At 40.9% G+C, this 20,816-nt stretch overlaps 1 protein-coding gene across 11 annotated transcripts in view; it reads right to left on the bottom strand.

Moving 5' to 3' along the window:
• The window catches only part of SPEF2 (sperm flagellar and cilia associated 2), a 177,962-nt gene that overhangs the window by 36,290 nt on the left and 120,856 nt on the right, over window positions 1-20,816 (bottom strand). For 10 of the 11 annotated variants that reach the window (XR_014830743.1, XR_014830745.1, XR_014830746.1 and 7 more), the window contains 5 exon segments: window positions 19,454-19,605; window positions 15,508-15,688; window positions 7,982-8,129; window positions 5,973-6,098; window positions 3,064-3,202 (listed from right to left, as the gene is read on the bottom strand). Coding sequence is in view for 6 of the 11 variants with exons in the window: in XM_085001637.1 (XP_084857763.1) it covers window positions 3,064-3,202; window positions 5,973-6,098; window positions 7,982-8,129; window positions 15,508-15,688; window positions 19,454-19,605 (746 nt within the window). In the remaining 5 variants the exon portion in view is untranslated. 11 annotated transcript variants of the gene reach the window in all.

Here is a 20,816-nt window from a genome sequence, read left to right as displayed (position 1 = left end):
TGCACCCGCATGTTCATTGCAGCACTATTCACAATAGCCAAGACAGGGAAACAACCCAAATGTCCATCGATAGACGACTGGATTAGGAAGATGTGATATATGTACACAATGGAATACTACTCAGCCATAAAAAAGAATGACATAATGCCATCTGCAGCAACATGGATGGAGCTAGAGACTCACATACTGAGTGAAGTAAGTCAGAAAGAGAAAGACAAATACTATATGATATCATTTGTATCTGGAATCTAATATAAGGCACAAATGAACCTTGCCACAGAAAAGAAAATCACAGACTTGGAGAATAGACTTGTGGTTGCCAAGGGGGGAGGGGGAGGGAGTGGGGTGGTTGGGGAGCTTGGGGTTAACAGATACAAACTATTGCCTTTGGAATGACTTAGCAATGAGATCCTGCTGTGTAGCACTGGGAACTATGCCTAGTCACTTATGATGGAACCTGATAATGTGCAAAAATAGAATGTGTACATGTATGTGTAACTGGGTCACCATGCTGTACAGTAGGAAAAAAAATTGTATTGGGGAAATAACTATTAAAAAATAAACAGAATAATAATAACAAAAAATTTCTAATTTCTCAAGTCCATTTGTAAAAAGGTAAATAAATGTAAATTAGGAACAAAATATATGCTTCCATTACAAGGCTAATAGTCACACATTTTATATAAAGCTCAACAAAAAGAGATTTCACTAAGATGGTTTCACTAGTATTAGAACATATTTTACTATAATAAGCAAGATTTTTTCAAGAGATAAATATATCATTCTAAGTATTAACTGAAATAAGGTTATATAACAGAAAAACCTGTAAAATATGGTTGTTAGAATAACACATGTATTTGGAATCAGGACAAATTATATGTAAAGTCAGTTAAATTTGATAATGGGTTTCTAGAAAAGTGGCTTTTCTCTGACTTTACATCAAAGAGCTTGATGCTACCTAGGATACACCTGACAGAATGGACTGACGAGGTAGTCCATTGACAGTGCTTTGCTACCTTCTTGGAGAATAACAGTGCCCAGCTACATCGTGTGGTATGAGCAGCAGTAGTTCAGAACCACTGTGCTATGGTGGGGAGATGCATAGAAGCTGAACTCCCATTCCAGACCCTTCTTCAGCCAGGGGTCCTTGGGTGTGTGACTCAAGCTGACTTCCTCATCTTTGCAATAGAGCCAGTAACACACAACTGCATACCTATGGTTATTAATGTGAAATCACACAGGGCATGGATTGAGGCTCTACTGGGGATTACAGTAATGGCCCTAATTAAAGGGCACTTTAAAGGCCAGAGAAGTTTTATACATGATCATAAACACAATATCATTGTGTTATAGAAAGAATCTTCTTTATATCTTGCAATCAAGTTTGAACATGGCAGAAAAAAAATGCCTATTTAATCTGCTCATATAGTTTAGGGATGCCAAATATTCATACACTGCAAACTTTAAAAAGTAGTATTAGTTGTTTTCTTTCAAGAGACTATCTTGATGTCCACTCCAATATTCTGTATTTGTGAATGTCCACATAGTATGTTTGATCTAGGTAGTTTTGCTTGATGGTGTTTGTGTGCAGAGGAGAGGGGCACTGGGTAGCTGTTGAGTTCACAACCCTGAGTGAGGAGGGACCCAGCCACAATCAGAATATCAAAATAAGTGCGCCATCTAGTGGAAGGTAACCAAGAGTAACCTCAAAAAGGGCTAGGGAAAAAAAATGCCAGGAAAATGAAAAGTGGAATTATAAATTCAAAGGATCTTCCCTTTTCTTTTTTTTCTTATTGCTGGAGAATTTTTGCAAGAACCAGAACAGAAAGCATAACTGAACGGTTCTAGGTTTTAACTTCCTGTGGCCACATTCAGATGTCAGAGAGATAGCTACACGCAAAATAAATCTGAGAAACATGAGTCTCTCTGATAAAAAAAAGAAGCATTTAAACTCGACCACCACATAGATGGGCGCTGCGAATCCTAAGGAAGGAAGGAAGATATGTTTTCGCTTGCAAGCGACAGGCAGAGAACAGAACTGAGCATCACGGCTCCACGATGCTGATGAGTAACTGACCCGGCTCTTCCAGGAGTCAAATCATTTTAGGCATTACTGCAGCGAGGGCACCAGGCTGAGGGGTGTGTGTGCATGTGTGTGATTGCGTTTTCCTCTAGGGAAACAGATATAAACAACTAGGCTGAGGATTTTAGAATAGAACTTTCATTATGAGACTGGGATGGAGAAAACAAACCACAAGGACCTTCTTCAAGCTGGCCATTGTTGCTTCTGAGAATACTTGTCATTTGCATCCTAGGTTATGCAGCAGCTTCCAAATTTTCAGTCAATGTTTATTGCTAACTGTAGTGTAGCTCAGAATCTAGATCTAGTAGAAACCTCTAAAATAGTCTGGTTGGAGTGTTTTCTTTCGTAGATGAGGCCCTGTGGGGCCCAAAGCAGTTATGCATGCTGTCATTTGTGGACAAGGACAGAATCCCCATCTGTCTCCTGACTCTCTGATGAGAGCTCTTTCTGCCCTGTTGACCTGCCTCTTTCAGGGGAGAATGAAGAGGATGAGACTCACTGCCCGTCACTAGCAAAGAGAGTCTGGAAAGCCTTTGGAACCCGACAGAAGAGCAGAACTGGCTGTCACAAGAGAAGCAGCCTCCATGGGTCAGACATTCCAGTGAATGACTTCATCTCTCATTAACTGGCCCTGGCTAACAATACATCTTGCAGTAGCAAGGTGTGGTACATTACACTAGTCCTAAAAATTCTTTTTTAGTTACCAATAATCTCACCTTGCAAACCAAGGTCCTCACTGAGCAGTGTGAAAACCAAACTCATAAATCATGTGCAAAACCAGACATTGCAGCAGCACCCTTTGATACACGATGTACTAAAAAGACTCAATACAAATGCAGATATGGTTTGCCAAAAGGTCAACATTTCTACCTGTGAATATAATTCACATTTGTAAACACCTTAAAAAATCTTCGTCAACTTTGGTCTTTGGGAATTAACAAAGTAAACATTTTTAAAAAGTTAAGTCACATGTCCTTTACCTGGCCATTTCATTCAAGTACCTCTCACCGAGCCACTTTTCCATGAGTTTGTATACATCAACCGCCTTCGTTACTAAATCTTCCAGGAAAGCCAACGCTTTTGTCTTTATCAGCTCAAGTCGGAACTGTGTGGCTCTCTCTATTTAGAGAGGGAAATAAGGATTTTTAAAATTGTATTATAAGTCATGCATTTTCTGATGAACCAAATTCAACTTTGAACCAATTATGCTTTAATTGGTGAAGTGTTAGGCACACATTTAACACACCAACACGGATAACTAATACCCTATCCCACTCAGAAGCAAAACAAGTTGTGGTAGAGTCACTTGCCAGTTTATTTAAACTAAAATTATAACTCCGCTCCACATGTATTGCACTTTAGAGCAATATACCCTTTGGTAAATTGGAATGGTAAAGCACAAACAGATCATTTCTGAATTTCAAAGAGGGGAACGCTACTGAGTCTCTTGATTTCCCTTCTTACAACCTTGGGAAGGTGATGCTATTGTATTTCTCAGCACTGCGGAGAGGAGCGTGAAGCCCATGGTCCCAGGGCTCATTGCTATTCTGGGCACACAGCGAGGTCTGCAGATTTTCCTCTAAAACATGTCTGATCTTTCCTCTCTGCTTTTCCTAGTGCCACGTCTGGGCACAGATTTATGTCTCACCTCGGCTACAGCAGTGGCTTCCATCCTGTTCGCTTTCAGTTCCCTTCCCCACCTCAAATCCAAATCCACCTCCACCCACCCTAGAGTAACCTGTCTCACCTGCACGTGTGCCCACAGTTGCTTTCTGCTCAGAAGTCTTTGCTAGCTCCCAGAAGCCGTAAGAGGGGGAATGCAACTTTCTTGGCAGGGCCTCTGTGACCCTCAGCCTGCCTAATCACTCACCCCTTCCCAGGATGTGCCTCCAACTCCAGACCGGCTCCTTGATGGTCACCGAGTTCTTCTCCCATCCCTGCCCCATTCCCCACGTCCTTCCAGTTCAGCTTGAGCATGAATTCACCTGCTAGAAAGCCCTTTTTTTTTTTTTTTTTTTTTTTTTTGTCTTTTTGCTATTTCTTTGGGCTGCTCCCGCGGCATATGGAGATTCCCAGGCTAGGGGTCGAATCGGAGCTGTAGCCCCCGGCCTACGCCAGAGCCACAGCAACACGGGATCCGAGCCGCGTCTGCAACCTACACCACAGCTCACGGCAACGCCTGATCGTCAACCCACTGAGCAAGGGCAGGGACCGAACCCGCAACTGCATGGTTCCCAGTCGGATTCGTTAACCACTGCGCCAAGACGGGAACTCCTAGAAAGCCTTTCTTGACTCCTTCTATGTTCCCTTTGTCCTGTCTGCCCACATCCAATGTCATAACATAGCATAAGTGCTTGTTTGTATTTCTCTTCCTCTAGATTGGGTTTTAGTTTTGTCTGCGTGTTTTGGTTTGTGTATTTATGAGTATATTTATTTCAGCTACTATAGGACCTGACACATAGTGGAAACTCAGTAAACATTTACTGTGTGAACAAATGAAATTAGCCACACTAGGAACCATGTACAGAATGAACTGAAGAGTGAAGTAGGCTTGGCTACTGAAAGCAGATGTGGCAAGGGGCAATGGGGACAGGTAAGTCCATAAGATGAAACCCAGTATCAAGAATTTGAAACAAAGTAGCTTGTGTGGAAGGAACAGAAAGAAAATGTTGGTAGTTTGGCTAGGGAAGTATTAGAGCAGCATATTGAATTGTTATACAAATTTTTGATGTGCTGTTTCAATTTTCAGCAGCAAATAAATGTGTGCATAGAGGATCTTATTAAAACTTGAGGCTTTAGAGTACTTTTAAAAAATGGGGAAGTCTGACTTCCTGTGTTCAACATCCTTCAGATTTTGCTCTTGGGATTATGAAAGCAGGTGGTAGGAGGATGGGGAGAGGGGGCAAAAGGAGAGACTCAAGGGGTGGATAGGATTCTCAGTGGTCAATTGTCATTGAGTAGTTCATGGGTTCGAGTTTACCCAAAGCTGCCGTTTTCTGGTTTTGTCCTCTAGCATATGGACCACGGTTTCTTTCCAATTAGGATACTTTGTCTCAGTTTTTTTATCGTTTCAAATTCCATTTTGAATTGTATTATGAGACAGCGGGAAGAGCCAGAAGGAGACTGTGTCTTGTAAAATTGTTGCTCTCTATAGAGAAAGAAGTCCTTGAACACTGTTGATCCATGACTGGCTCTTCCACGGTCACTTTCAGGATTTGTGAGCCATTAGTCAGGACTTATTTTCCTGATGAGAGGCCTAAATTATTATAATAGAGAACCAGCTCCTTAGGCAGCCCCAAACCTTCTTTCAGCCTGTAAAATCGTACCAACTCTAAAATATTCCTTTTGTTTCTATTCTCCGAGATTCGAATGACTGCTGGTGTTCTCTGAGACTCTTCTCAAATTCTGTTTTTGCGTTCCCAGCAGCCAATCATACAACAGCCAGATCTAGTCTTTATATGGTCATACGAAAATAGCCAACTGAGTGTTATACCTTTTAGTTGGTTGGCTTTGTGTCCTCGTAAACACAGTTTGAGCCAGTTATGGGCTGTTTGCCTCCTGGTCTCTTTTATACCAAAAAATTTCATCTGGAGTTCCCTTCATGGCTCAGTGGTTAGCAAATCCAACTAGCATCCATGAGGACATAGGTTCGATCCCTGGCCTTGCTCAGTGGATTAAGGATCCTACATTGCTGTGAGCTGCGGTGTAGATTGCAGATGCTGCTTGGATCCCACATTGCTGTGGCTGTGGCGTAGGCCGGTGGCTACAGCTCCAATTGGACCCCTAGCCTGAGAACCTCTACATGATGCCAGTATGGCCCTAAAAAGACCAAAAAAAAAAAAAAAAAAAAAGAAAGAAAAGTATCATCCTAGTCCTTTCCAATTGCTACCTTCAAATTGCAGGGCAGCGAGATGTTCTTCCTTTATTCTGAGCCTCAGTTCGTTTTTTCTTTCCATTTCGGCAATCTCCTCTACTGTTATTACAGGAGCAGATTCTGCCATAGGCGGGGATTTACCTGAAAGGGCAAGGAAACGTGTTGAGTTACGCGCCAACGTACAGGTATGCACAGGGAGACTTGGGTACAACGAGTACAAAGTGGAGTGTGCGGAGCTCTGCATGTGTAGTGACTTGGAAAGAAGAGACCCGGGTCCAGACAGTGTGAGTGAAGAAATATTGGTAATCTTTCCTTGAGAATTCTCCAGGCGGTATCTGGCTGGGCACACTATAAAAACACCCCATTCGTATAGCAGCATGGAAAAATGAGGCGGGTGGCTAATGCGGGCATGGTGACATGAGGGTGCAACTCAGAATCTGGGGAGAGGAATGAGCGATCCCCAGCATTCCATTAGCCACCTGGAGAAGCACTGCTCCAAAGGGATACCTGCACTGACCCAGTGTTTCCCAGGTCCTCATCTAGGAAAGGCCAGAGAACAACCTCAGATATGGCGCAAATGCAGCTGATGGTCAAGCATTTGTCATCTACTTCATTAACTTTTAACTAGTACTTAACTACAAGTGCTGCACTGATTACATAAGAGAATTGGAAAATAAGAGTTTGTCAGTGTTTGTCTGAGAATTTGCCCATAAGAAATAGTGGTGTGATTCTTTTGCAGGCCCAGCTTACACGATTCTACTTAGTTCGATACATCTTTCTCAAAGGTCTGATCTCTAGGGATGCAAATTTTGGGAAGAAGATACAAACTTTATATAAACAAAGAACTTATAAGAATATGTGTTCATTGCAATTGTGGAAGCAAGAGTAAGTTACCGAGGAGAGAGCTGTTAACCTCTCTGGGTTTCTGCTTTAACATCTGTAAAATTAAGAGATGGGACCCAGTTGATTATTTCATTAAAGTAAATGGAAGCATTACCTTCCAATGCTGCTTATTTCCTTTCTGTTTACCATCTGAGATGGACCAAATTCACCTGTTTTTTTATTGTGGTGCTACTCTCTCCTCTGCTTTAGGAGCCACCACTGCTCCTACCCGCATCCTCAGGGCTTTGTCTGAACCCTACTCTGGCTGCTGGCGTGGACTGCATCTGGGAAGAATTTCCTCCCCTCCTTAGATGGTGACTGTGCTCTCCAGGGATCTGTACCTCCCCTGCTAAAGAATCATGATTGGTCCCTTGTCTGCCTCTGTTGTTAGACTCTAGCTCCGTCAGGGCAGGGACCACAGGGTTTTTTTGAAGTTCACCATGGTGAGTCGACACCCATTTTCATGGTGAGGGTAGCTAATAGACACATCATGAGCAATTGATTCATGGAGTGACTTTTGCTCATATGCTTGCATCTCTTCCTCACTGGCTTCAGGTCACCACTATGAGCAGAAACATTCAGAGGGAGGGTAATGTTTGCGGTAGAGCTCACTCCTAGGGTTCTTGGGAGGTCTCCCCCAACCTAAGGTTTCTTTCCTCTAGATGTTCCTGGCTGCCTCCGAGGCAGAGTTTCAGGCAGGAAGCCTCCAGGAGATAAAGCCTTGTTTGAATTAAACCTGAAACCTGAATTTAAACCTTGACTTAAACCTGAAACTCACCTACATAGAATTAGCTTTTAACCTTCCCCCGGCTACACTGCAGCTGATGTCAGGCCCCCTTGCACACACTGTTCAGATGACATGATATCATTTTAGAGATTTTTTTTTTATATATGTGTAAAACTGTCTTTCGGTTTAATTTATCCTGGATATACTTGGCTATTTGGATAAACAAATTCGAAGGGACTGGTATGCAGTATGATTTGCCAGCTAACACTGTGGCTCACAGAAGCCAGCGTCTCTAAGTATAGCCTAATGAGCAGCGCTCTAGTAGCTCAGAGGCTCTCGTGCCTGGTTAAATGCTTGTTTTCTACCAAGGAGAGGTTTAGGCAACCAGCTTTCTGGATATCAAAGAAGTGAATACCTTTTCCTTTTTTGTCCTCTCTTTTTTTCTTGGGTGGCTCCTTTTTCACTTTTTTATTTGCAGCCGTCTGAGGAGGTTTTTCTTTTGTGTCTGCCGGCTGGTTTTCCTTTTCTTCTTCCATGAGCCTCTGATGAATTTCAGCAGCCACCTGGTTGTATAAGAGCAATATTTCAGTTAGTGCAACCTTTATGAAAGATGATAACCATTCGGATTTAGCATCATCCAATTCTACTGAAACCTCATTCCACTGTGAACAATCATGCTACGTACTCAATCTTTACAGGACACACTTGGATGTTTTACTTAAATGGAAACCCGTCTCTGTCCCAAGACATGATGTCCCCAAGGCATTTCCTTTTACTCTCAGACACTATGAATTTAATACTATTTTTCCAATTTCCTATTATCTCTTGGCCTTCAGTCTGGGGCATTCCACCACATCAGTGTTTCTCAATCTTTTTTTTTTTTCTTTATTGGTTGTTTTTAAGTCAGTTTCTCCTAATCACATTCTGTGCCAGGGAACATTAATACTGCAGAGGTGTACCTGCCTATGCATTTTATGTCTGCCTGTGCTTTATACATAAAATTGGTAAGAATGTTTCATGCCTTCCAACCAAGTTTGGGGAGTACATGCCCTGTATTAATTGGGCTCACAGACACTTGAATCCTGGGCTTCCCTTTTATTCTAACATCCCCCCAGGAAGGTGCCGTGTTTAGGAGGACGACCTGTCCCACAAGCTAAATGCATTGCTGGTTCTTAACTGAAAGTCCTCCCCATCTCAGCAACCCCATCCTTTCACTCTCAAAGGTTTCCTGGTAGGAGAGATTAGCTGTGTGGTCACTACACAAGAGCTGATGAATGGGGGTCAGGAGTGGGGGACATGCTGCTGGGATCCCTCCATCTGGCCTGTGAGGCTGCCTCTGTGCTACAGGCAGCAGGAAGACCTAGTCTTAGGGCTCCAGCTGGGCCTGCAGTTAGAAAGGCTGGACCTGCTGAAATAAGCCAAGCTTCCCCTCCCCCTGTCGCAAGAGGCGAAGGGTGTGTAGGGGTATAAATCTGAGAAAGGAGGGCTGAGAGAAGACTCTCCAAAGGAAGAAAGAAAACACACAACACACCATGGGGGGAGTAGCTACATATAGCTGAAAACTTAAAATCTCAGTCAGGCAACTGGTGAGGCATTGGAGGTCCATGGTCAGTTATTTATTTATTAGAGCATTTACTGTGTCCAAGTCTGAGGTTATTTCTGGGGAGAACTAGATGAGGGGCCTGGAGGAGAAAGAGGAAGTTGGATAGAGGTGAACAGAAAGGTGAATAGGGGAGTTCCCATTGTGGCTCAGTGGTAACGAATCCCACTAGTGTCCATGAGGATGTGGGTTTGGTCCCTGGCCTCGCTCAGTGGGTTAAGGATCCGGAGTTGTGGTGAGCTGTGGTGCAGGTTGCAGGTGATGCTCGATCCTGTGTTGCTGTGGCTGTGGTGTAGGCCAGCAGCCACAGCTCTGATTTGACCCGTAGCCTGGGAACTTCCTTAAAAAGCCAAAAAAAAAAAAAAAAAAAAAACAAAAAAAAAAACGCTTGCAGTGTGTTGGGGGTGAGGGGCTGCGATGGACCAGCCAATTCCCACCCTCCCCAGCCTATCACACTTCCTACCCCGTGGCTTAGCATGTCACTGTCGCCAGCGGTTAACTTAGCTGAGCATGAAGTCTTATCACCAATCTCCAAGTGGAGACCATGCTCCTGAGAGCTGAGCCAGCCCTGCTGCTTGGTTTTCTGCAAAGCTTTTAGCATCTGTGCTAGGCTCATAGAAGATACCTAGGAAATGCCCATGTTCTTTTAAAATAATCATGTGCCACAGAATTCACCCACAGCTGCTTCAGTATCAGCAGGACCTTGGAGGGATATAGAAAAGTTTCAGAGAGCAAGCCAGTTTCGCGCGTGTGCACGTGTGTGTGTGTGTGTGTGTGTGTGTGTGTGTTTACCAGGTGCACTTTTGATAAAAATGGATTTCATGGCATATGCTGTACTTTGAAATTCCCGGTAAAGCTGAAAGCAGACTTATTAACATTCTCCCCTAAATTGCAAGCAATTCATTTTTTAATCTGTTCCTGCGAAAGCACAGTAAGTTAGCAATTTCCTTTAAAATTGGATTTTTCTCCGGTGTAAACAACCTTGTGATGATGATGATGATGATGATAATTATTATCCTCCACTTTTCTGGCCCACTTCCCTCAAATGTCTCTGAGTCTCTTTCCAAAATTAACATAATTCACCGTACACCCAGCAACCTAGCTTGTAAGGCTGAAGAAACTCTAGAAATCAGGTTTTGACATTGTGGGTATTAAACAGGACTTGTTTTCTGTGAAATCTTTGCAAACCTGTTAATTAGAAGAAAGTTTTGCTAAAAACTGACATAACACATGAAGTGGCTAGCTCTTGGTAAAAGGCCTGTGTAGAAAACGGCTCATGTTAAACTGCTCTCGTTTCAATTGCCCTGATCTCAGCTGGTCCTGTTCTCCCTGTAACCATTCCCTGAATCAGGCCTGTCTCGTGTAAAACTTAAAGTTCCGCTAAGATCATGTAACATCAAAGTCAATTCAGGAACATAAAATCAGGATTCAAATGTAACTATTAGGAATATTAATTACTAAATAATCCTTCCTCCTATGCTTTCTAAATGGTTTTTAAAAGTCTACAAGCAAAGTGATATAATTCTGGATACATTTCTTTTTTTTTTTTTTTTTGTCTTTTTGCCTTTTCTAGGGCCGCACCACAGCATATGGAGGTTCCCAGGCCAGGGGTCTAATCGGAGCTGTAGCTGCCAGCCTACACCACAGCCACAGCAACATCAGATCTGAGCCAAATCTGTGACCTACACCACAGCTCACAGCAATGCTGGGTCCTGAACCCACTGAGCAAGGCCAGGGATCAAACCCTAAACCTCACGGTTCCTAGTCGGATTCGTTAGCCACTGAGCCACAATGGGAACTCCTGAATACATTTCTTAACATAAAGATCTATTATAGTTAGTTTCTAAAAACTTGTATATGTACTATTTCACTGGATCTTTTCAACCATTCAAGGAAGGAAGGATAGGTAGAATGTCTCCCTTGTTACATATAAGGTATTGAAGACTCGAGAGAGGTTGAGTGATTTTCCTCAAATCACACTGCCTAATCAAGAGATGTGGCCAATGTCCCTTGTGCTGTATGATAGTTTCTTTCTAATAATCTAATATTTAAAATCTCATTTCCCCAGGTAATTTTTTTTTCTTGCCTTTTTAGGGCTCTATCTGTGGCATATGGAGGTTCCCAGGCTAGGGGTCGAATCAGAGCTGCAGCTGCTGGCCTACGCCACAGCCACATCAATGCAGGATACAAACAGCATCTGCGACCTACACCACAGCTCACAGCAATGCCAGATCCTTAACCCACTGAGCGAGACCAGGGATTGATCTCGCATCCTCATGGATACTAGTTGGGCTTGTTATCTCTGAGCCACAGTGGGAACTTCCTTCCCAGGTACTTTTTAATGGGACTTCTAAGACTGGTAAATTCTGTTTATGTTCAAGTAAGAGTAAGAATAGTAATTCTTTTTTTTTTTTAGAACTTCTAGATCTGGTTTCCTACTCTCTGGTGCTTAGTAGTTGTGTGTGTGTGTGTGTTTTCCAGCTCTACCCAGAGCATACAGAAGTTGCTAGGCCAGGGATTGAACCCATCTGTGACCCACGCCGCAGCGAAGGCAACACCAGATCCTTAACCCACTGCACCACAGAGGGAATTCCCTGTAGGGATCCTCATTGCCATTGCCATCGCCATCACCATTGATATGAACATCCCTGTCACCAGTACAGTAGCAGCAGCATCTCAACAATGTACTGAGGACCCAGTATTATGTTAGATGTGGGCATCATGCTAGGTGCATTGTATACAAAACATTTTAGAATCTAATAAGTATTCAGGAAAACGCTAATGAGATAACAAGTAGAAGTGGTAACCTAGATACTAAAAGCCAAGAGTGGGAGAGACAATAACTGCTATGAGGATTGGAGGTGCACGTCATCATGGAAGGCTAGTGCTTCGGGCAGGTAGGAACTAGGTCTGAAGACTTGAAGAAAGTAGAGGATTGAAGCAATTGGAAGGAGGAGCTGATTTTAAGAAGGGAAAATGGGAGTTCCCGTCGTGGCGCAGTGGTTAAAGAATCCGACTAGGAACCATAAGGTTGCGGGTTCGGTCCCTGCCCTTGCTCAGTGGGTTAACGATCCGGCGTTGCCGTGACCTGTGGTGTAGGTTGCAGAGGCGGCTCGGATCCCGCGTTGCTGTGGCTCTGGCGTAGGCTGGTGGCTACAGCTCCGATTCAACCCCTAGCCTGGGAACCTCCATATGCCGCGGGAGCGGCCCAAGAAATAGCAACAACAACAACAACAAAAGACAAAAAAAAAAAAAAAAAAAAAAAAAGAAGGGAAAATGACTTCAGCCAAGGCATTGAGATTGGCAAAGCCCTTGGAATGTGTAGAAAGCAATATCTAGTCAGTTTATAAGAGGGTTTGACAAGTTGGTGCCAGCTAAGATTTGGAGCTCAAGTCAAGGGTTCAGGATTCCACGGTGGCTACTGGAGGTCATCTCACGACCCCATTCTCCTCTCAGGCCAATAATGGAAAATCATCTCTGTATGCTTATAAGCATCTAGGCTTTAACGAAACAATCCTTTTCCTTTATCTGGATTATTCTGTCCTTTTAAATTTAATGTAGATATATTTGGGGTATAAAACTACCATCCTATTTTGTGCCTTTTATTTTGTTGCTCGACATGAATCTTTTTCTGTCTTCCTATTCTTTTCTTATTTTGGATTGAGTAGTTAAAATTATTTCATTTTTTTCTTACATTAATTTGGAAGTAACACCCACTAATTCACTTAATGGTTACTCTAGGAATAATACCATGAATTATTGACTATAATATTCAGACTCTGATGACTTAATAATTCACGATGTAATTCCTAGGGTAGTTACTAAGAGAATAGTAATGGAATGTGTTGTTTCCAAACTTACAAGGGGGAGAAAAAGAGCAAGAAATAAAAGATATAGAAAGTATTAAAACATATATAATATATAAATGATATCTAAAAGTATAATTCCCCAAAGGCATTATAGATAAAGATTATCCCATAATAAGAAAATGTTCAATTCACCAGAAAGATTTAACAATTTAAAATTTGTTTATACTCAATTTCATGGCCTCAAACATACAAAAAGCAAAAGCTGATAAAACTGTAGAGAGAAATGAATAAATACACTCTCACAGTAATTTTATCATACCTCTTTTAACAATTCAAGGAGAAATTTCATGAGGACAAAGAAGATTTATGTATTTTTATATATTTTAAAGTATAAATATATAATAAATTAGATTATATGCATAAAATAGTATATATTTATAATGTTAAAATATAAAATATAATGCATATGTATTTTAAGAACACACAGAAAACATTTCCAAAATTTACCATGGAGCAAATTTCAAAAAATTTCAATGAGGAGTTCCCATTGCGGTGCAGCGGAAGCAAATCCAACTAGTATATTTGAGGACGCAGGTTCCATCCCTGGCCTCTCTCAGTGGGTTAAGGATCTGGCATTGCCATGAGCTGTGATGTAGATTGCAGGCACAACTTAGATCCTGGTTGCTGTGGCTGTGGTGTAGGCCAGCACCTGCAGCTCCGATTCGACCCCTAGCCTGGGAACTTCCATATACTGTGAGTGTGGCCCTAAAAAGGAAAAATAAATAAATAAATAAATAAATAAATAAACAATTCAATGACAGTGTGATCTCTGATTAAAATATAAGTAAGCTTAAAATCACCATACAATTTTGAAAATTAAAAATATACTTCTAAAATGCTTTGAAGTGGATGATAATGAAAGTAACATTATTTCAATACTTCTGAGATGGAGTTAAAGCAAGTCACAGAGGGAACTTTATAGCAACAAATGTATATATTAAAAAAGACTGGAAATTCACAAACTATCATCCATCTCAAAGCTCTAGAGAAGAATGACAGAAGAAACCCAGAGAAAATAAGCAGGAACCAAAAAAATTAAGGGAAAATCCCACAGTAAAGTAAATCAATGAGGTTTAAAGTTAGTTCTATGAGTGATAAGCAATGCCATCCTGCTGTGTAGCACTGGGAACTATATCTAGTCACTCGTGATGGAGCATGATAATGTGAGAAAAAAGAATGTATACCTGAATGTGTGACTGGGTCACTTTGCTGTACAGTAGAAAATTGATAGAACACTGTAAACTAGGTATAATGGAAAAAATCAAAATCGCTATAAAAATTTTTGAATGGATAAGCAATGAGGTCCTACTGTACAGCACAGGGAACTATAGCCAGTCTCTTGGGATAGAACCTGATGAAGATAAGAGGGGGAATGTACATATATGTATGACTGGGTCACTTTGCTGAACTGCAGAATTAGTGCAACATTGTAAATCAATTATACTTCAATAAAAAATTTAAAAAATTAGTTCTGTAAAATGACAGATGTGATGAATAAACTTCTGGCTAAGCTAAGTAAGGAAGGCCAAAAAGCACCAAAACTCAATATCAGAATCTGCAAAGGGGGGCAACAAATATATACTGTAAATATTAAGACAAAAATAAGAGGATATTTTAAGCAACTGCATGACAATAAATTTGATTAGAAACAGAAAATAAAAGTTATGGAAACCAACTCAAGTAGGAACAGAAAATAGTAAGTGGTCATACTGGGCCCCATTCTTTTTTTTTTTTTTTTTTGTCTTTTTAGGGTCTCACTCACGGCGCATGGATTCCCAGGCTAGGAGTCAAATCAGAGCTGTAGCCTATGACCTACACCACAGCCACAGCAACGCCAGATCCGAGCTGTGTCTGTAACCTGCACCACAGCTCATGGCAACACCAGATCCTTAACCCACTGAGTGAGGCCAGGGATCGAACCCACATCTCATGGATACTGGTCGGGGACATTAACTGCTGAGCCACGACGGGAATTCCCTGGGCCCTATTCTTGGGCTCTATTCTTAAATGGCAGAGTCGGCTAGGGTGGAGAAGCAGATACCTCTCTAGATAGGGGTGCTACATCACTTGACCACAGCCCTATTTCTCCCCATTGCTTATTCTTGACCTACATTTGACTGACATTTCCTGCTTGGCCCTTCAGAGCCCTGTACTTGGAACCCTGGTCCTGCAGAGAAAATAATCCAAATATTGATTCACTCCTTTCTTGACTCCAGTGAACTCTTTTACCTGCTATCTCAAAAAAAAAAAAAAACAAAAAACAAAAAAAAACAAAAAAAAACCAAAAAAACAAACCAAAAAAAACCCCAACAACAACAAAAAAAACCCCAAAACAAAAACCCCAAACCTTCTTGGAGGTATACATTTATGATGTGAATACTGTGTACATTTTCTACTCATAGCATATTACCAACTTTGGAGTTTAATGAATGGGTATTATTGAAAGGCAATGTAGTAACAGGCATTGCTTACCATGTGAGATACTGCTAAGGAAGCCTGCTGCCATGTGTCCATCACCACCTTCTCATCAGCCTCAAAGTTCAACTCGACATTTTCTAGTGAGTAATCAATGTTGCCCTTCAGCAGGGCTTTTATTTTGGGTTTGGATAGAGCTGACTCTGGAGAAATGGACCTTCGAGGAACTAGGGGAATCCTTGGGAAAACAAAACAAAACAAAAAAGGAAATTTGAAGATTTGATTTAACAGGATTCTATTTTTATGACCATGTTACTTTGTGAATTTTGTTGTCTTGCTTTAATTGCAACTTTCAAAGTTTTCTTGGAAGAACTCTTCACATGGAGACAAGACTATGAAAAGTCTGTATTCAAAGTTTGATGGCCTAGAAAGTCTTATGAACAAGAGAGAACTAGAGACAAGCAATGCTAAAACATAATGTTTAGGTTTAATTCTCAGTCATTGTGAAGAGGGGGATCAAACAATGGTAATTGTGAAGAAATGCAATTTTGAAATGTATCCAGGGCACAAACTTCTGACAAGAAATACATGTCATGAAAAAGCAAACCGAATAGAACTAGGAATCACTTCTTTCAGGTGATCAGTGCTTGGCTTCCAGGAGCAGAGAGTTAATAAGGAGGGTATGATAGATGTGAGGTCTGCCAGGAGCTGGCCTGTAGAGGCAAGGAGAGCTCCAGTGGCCTCCCCAGCCTCGTGTATGAATGATGAAGGCTGTTTTCTGTTTTGTAAAGTGCTGTGGGAACAGAGAGTTAAGCTCTCTCTCCCCCTACTCTCAACTATAAGGCTGCTCCTTTGCAGAGATTTTAGAGCTGACCCTGGGAATATTCTATCCCTGAAGGATCCTGGGACCTCAGAAGCTAGCTGCAGGGAGAGATCCACGGAGCGGAACGGGATCCCGCTCAGTGACAGAACGTAGGAAGAGCTTTCAGTCTGGGCAAGGAATGGGCAGAGAGGAGCTCCAAGATGCCTTTGCTGAAACTTGAGAAGGAGCAAGCATTTGGCTTAGCAGACTCAAGTTGCTGGGGAACAGAGTGGTGACACAGTAATCTGGCTGTGAACCCCAGCAAACAATTGGTGTGACCTTGTTTTGAAGCATCAGATGAGGTTTTCTGAACTTGGCTTTTTGGTGCTTACAGTGCTTGGATTTCTGACAGTGCACGGTGCCTATTAAGGCAATGTGTTGAGGGTTTACTACTCGGGATCCGTCTGACCACAAGGACAGTTGGCGTTTTAATAAGTAAGTAATGCTCAGTCTCAGTCACTGAGATACTTGAGATTCATGTGCTTAATAGGTTAAGGTAAAGGCTGTGTGATCATCTCTAGATGTTGAACATGGGACAGCAGGCATTTCCTAATACCTTGCTTTGGATGTCAGCAGTGGTGGTGTATCATTTAGAAAAGGAATCTGGGTTTAGAATTCATTTACTAGGGAAAATTCTGGTCTAGCTCTCTCTCTATGGGTAGGTATGAACTCGGGTATGGCACCTGACTTTCTGAGTCTCCATTCCTCCTGGAATAATACAAGTATAATAATGATAGTTGTAGTACTATCATTATTACAAATTATTGATTATTAGTGAATCCCATCATTATTATCATTACTGAGTTGTTGGAAGAATAAAATAGATAAGCTGTGTGAAAATGCTTAACACTGTGCTTGCCTCCCTATACGTGTTAAAGAGATTGGTTGATTGGTTGGTTGGCTGATGCATCGATTGGCTGTGAGTTCCAGGAGAGTTTGCAGTGATTCGAGGTTGAGATTGGTGCAGAACTGTTTTGCAGAAAATAAGAACTGGCTGTTCTTTTGCCTGTTTCATTCCACTACCCAACATGAATAGCCTTCCCATTATCCCCAACTTGCGATTTTGTGCTAAGAACAGAATGTACTGCTGCTATAGACATTGAAACTTGGCCTCTTTTGATGGCTCTGATGGTTCATATGCTTTGGGAATTTTGTATTGTGTTTAATTCCAAAGTTCTCTTTCAGCTGTTTGCTGAGTTAAACATTTCTCTTGTATTTGTATCAAGAAGAGAGTACAGACTTTCCTTCTTGTGTTTTCTTGCTCATACATGGTCCAGACGGGGACATGACGGGACCAGCTGGAAGAAGCCTAGAGAGAAATGGGCCTCAGATCACTGTGGAATCCAACTGTGTTCATTCCTTTTTTTTTTTTCTTTCTTTTTTTTTTTTGGGAATAAGGGAATGTAAAACAAGCAAAACAAGAACATGTGATACAATTAAAACAGTGTATGTAAGGACAGTGTGTTGTCACATGATGCAATAATACAATAGTCACCACTTATTAAGAATTATTGGGACTAAGTCTCAAGCTTTCTGGCTCCCAGATGGGGAGCTACATGTTTGAAGGATTTCATTTCTGTTATCTTCTCAACCCTACTTTAGAGATAAGGGAAGGAAAGCTTAAGAGAGTTGGGGTGGCTTTTCCAAACAAATACACTATTTTAAATTACTTACATATAACTAGTAAATAATAGACTGAGGATTGAAACTGAATCTATCTGACTCTAACACCTATTTACATTTAATTTGTGCAATTCCTGCTAGCTGCATTGACTGAGCAAACTACTAAAATAAAGTATGTACACTACTTTCAGTCTACAATATGTAACTCATCTCCTTGGAGATTTAAATTGAAGGTTCAGTGCCTGTATATTAATATTTTAAATCTAACGTCTTTCTTTCTTCCCCTTCTTTACATCTATGGTTTCTCATTTTCTCCTGACCTGCTTACTGGTCACTAAAAATATCACTTTAATTCTTGGTTCTATCTTATTAATTTATTTTTAATTAGTCCATTTAATTTTTAAGGATTTGAGATTTTATTACTTTATTTTAAAAATTCTTACTCTTTGCTCTCTTTAAAGGTGTTATCCTTGGGAACCATATCACAAGAGTGACCATCACTTCCCCCTGCCCCCTATTTCTTAAAGATAATTTTCTATCTAGTCATTGCTTCTCAAGGTTTGGAGTTTTGCCCCTCCCCTGCCCTACCCATTGGGTTTATAAAAGAAATGATTTACTGGTAGTTTGGGGTTAGTAGATGCAAACAATTACATTTAGAATGGATAAGCAATGAGGGAACATATGGATAGCACAGGGAACTATATCCCATCACCTGTGATAGAACATGATGGAAGATAATATAAGAAAGGGAATGTATTTATATATGTATACATATATATATATACACATTCTGGGTCACTTTCCTGTACAGAAGAAATTGGCACGACATTGTAAATCAACTATACTTCAATACAAAATTTTAAAAATTATTTACAAACTTTTGTCTTGCACGGGAGTGTTTGGCTAAAAATATAATTTTCTTCCACCCTTACCACCAAGTTTATTTTCTTGCTGGCGGGAATCTAATGTTGGACCATTAATAAGTTTCAGTTTCACAAAGTCATAAACATATATGACTGAGTCTTTATGGTTTCTCAATTTCCTGACCTGTAAAAGAAGATTCATAACGCCTTCTATTTTCGTTTATATAAGTCATACACACACACACACACACACACACAAACACACACATACACACAGAACAGCTTGGGATCTTTCATAAAAGTGATGGAGGGTCATGATCCCTTGTCAGAAACTCTTGTGGTCAAAAATGTTCAGAATTCAGAATCTATATGCGTATATTCCCCGAGATCCCCAGCAGTCTATTGGAAGAACTCCATAACAAAACATACTATATCTCCTGCAGCAAAAATGAGTTAATATTCACTATAAGTGGGATAAATAATGCATATCAATTGTCTTAAGTCAAAATTAGAAAAAAAGTTTTAGTTTTTAGAGGTTTTTGTGGATTTTGGATTAGCAGATACAGGAGTGTGGTTTTTATTAGTGGTATTCAATTTAAAGTCATAAAACTTTAAGTTCAGACCAATTACAATGCAACATGATAGCCTGCCTTACCTAAGCTGGAATTCCAGAGTATCTTTATTATTCAGTTGGACCAATGGGACGCGAGTAAGTCTCTTAGTGTCATCTGTTGGGATTTTACATTCCATTCCCCTGTAATAATCTTGAAGGAGTCTCTTTGTGTCTTGGAAACGGTTCAGTTCTGCCTTTAATAGCAAATGGGAATGTTAATACTCAAAAAAGAACAAGCTGATCTGTACATGTTTTCCATATAAGCTCTGTAAGTACTATTTTAAAACATTTAGGTTGAAATCAGTTTTCTGGAAATTAAGAAAGAGAATTGGCCTCAAGTATATGTCTAAAATTTCATAAAAACTAAAGAAAATTGGCAAGTTTACATTTTATGTCCTTATTGAGCATGATTCCACTTAATAAAAAGATGACATTTCCATGCCTTTTTTTTTTCTTGTGTCTTTTGTCTTTTTAGGGCTGTACCCTCAGCATATGTAGATTCCCAGGCTAGGGGTCTAATGGTTGCTGCCGGCCTATGCCAGAGCCACAGCAACACCAGATCTGAGCTGCATCTGCAATCTACACGACAGATCCCAGCAACACCAGATCCTTAACCCACTGAGTGAGGCCAGGGATCGAACCCACAACCTCATGGTTTCTAGTTGAATTCATTTTCACTGTGCCACCACAGGAACTCCCCTCCATGCCTCTTTATATTGTGGCAGAAGATTACATGATGTCTGAAGTGGTGTATCTTATTCTTTATTATTATTATTATTATTTTGCTTTTTAGGGCCAAACTTGGGGCATTTGGAAGCTTCCAGCCTAAGAGTCTAATTGGAGGTGCAGCTGCCAATTTATACCACAGCCACAGCAACACAGGATCCGAGCTGCGTCTGTGACCTATACCATAGCTCACGGCAACATGGATTCTTAACCCACTGAGTGAGGCCAGGGACTGAACCCACGTCCTCATGGATACTAGAAAGATTCATTACCACTGAGCCACAACAGGAACTGTCTTATTCATTATTTTGACATCAGGAATTTTCCTGTCCTATACTCAATCAACCAATACAATAACAAACATTTGAGTGTCTTCTGTCATAGGCAACACATTGGTTGATTTGGGAGATACAAAAAATATTATACATACAAATACATAATACAGATACAAAAAAATGCAATACAAAATAAGACTAGGTTTTGGTCCTATGGGATTATGTAATGTAGTTGTGTAATGTAATAACAAATGGTGAGGTAGAGTGAAAATAAAGAGCTCTCTTTTCACAGTTTCTATTCTTGCTCAGCATTGAAAAGAAGGGAGATCACTCCTCCCTGCTCACAGCGAAACCCCTTTGCTGGCTTTGCAGTAGGCATCTTCAGGGAAACAGAGAAGCACAGA

The sequence above is a fragment of the Sus scrofa genome, chromosome 16 (genome assembly GCF_054392235.1).
Source record: "Sus scrofa isolate SSC_HxYL_T2T_F1_AM1 chromosome 16, Sscrofa_HxYL_maternal_Yorkshire_Landrace_v2.0, whole genome shotgun sequence".
In the NCBI taxonomy this organism is placed as follows: domain Eukaryota; kingdom Metazoa; phylum Chordata; class Mammalia; order Artiodactyla; family Suidae; genus Sus; species Sus scrofa.
The sequence above is the reverse complement of the archived record's forward strand: the minus strand, read 5'-3'. Positions and strand labels throughout refer to the sequence as shown.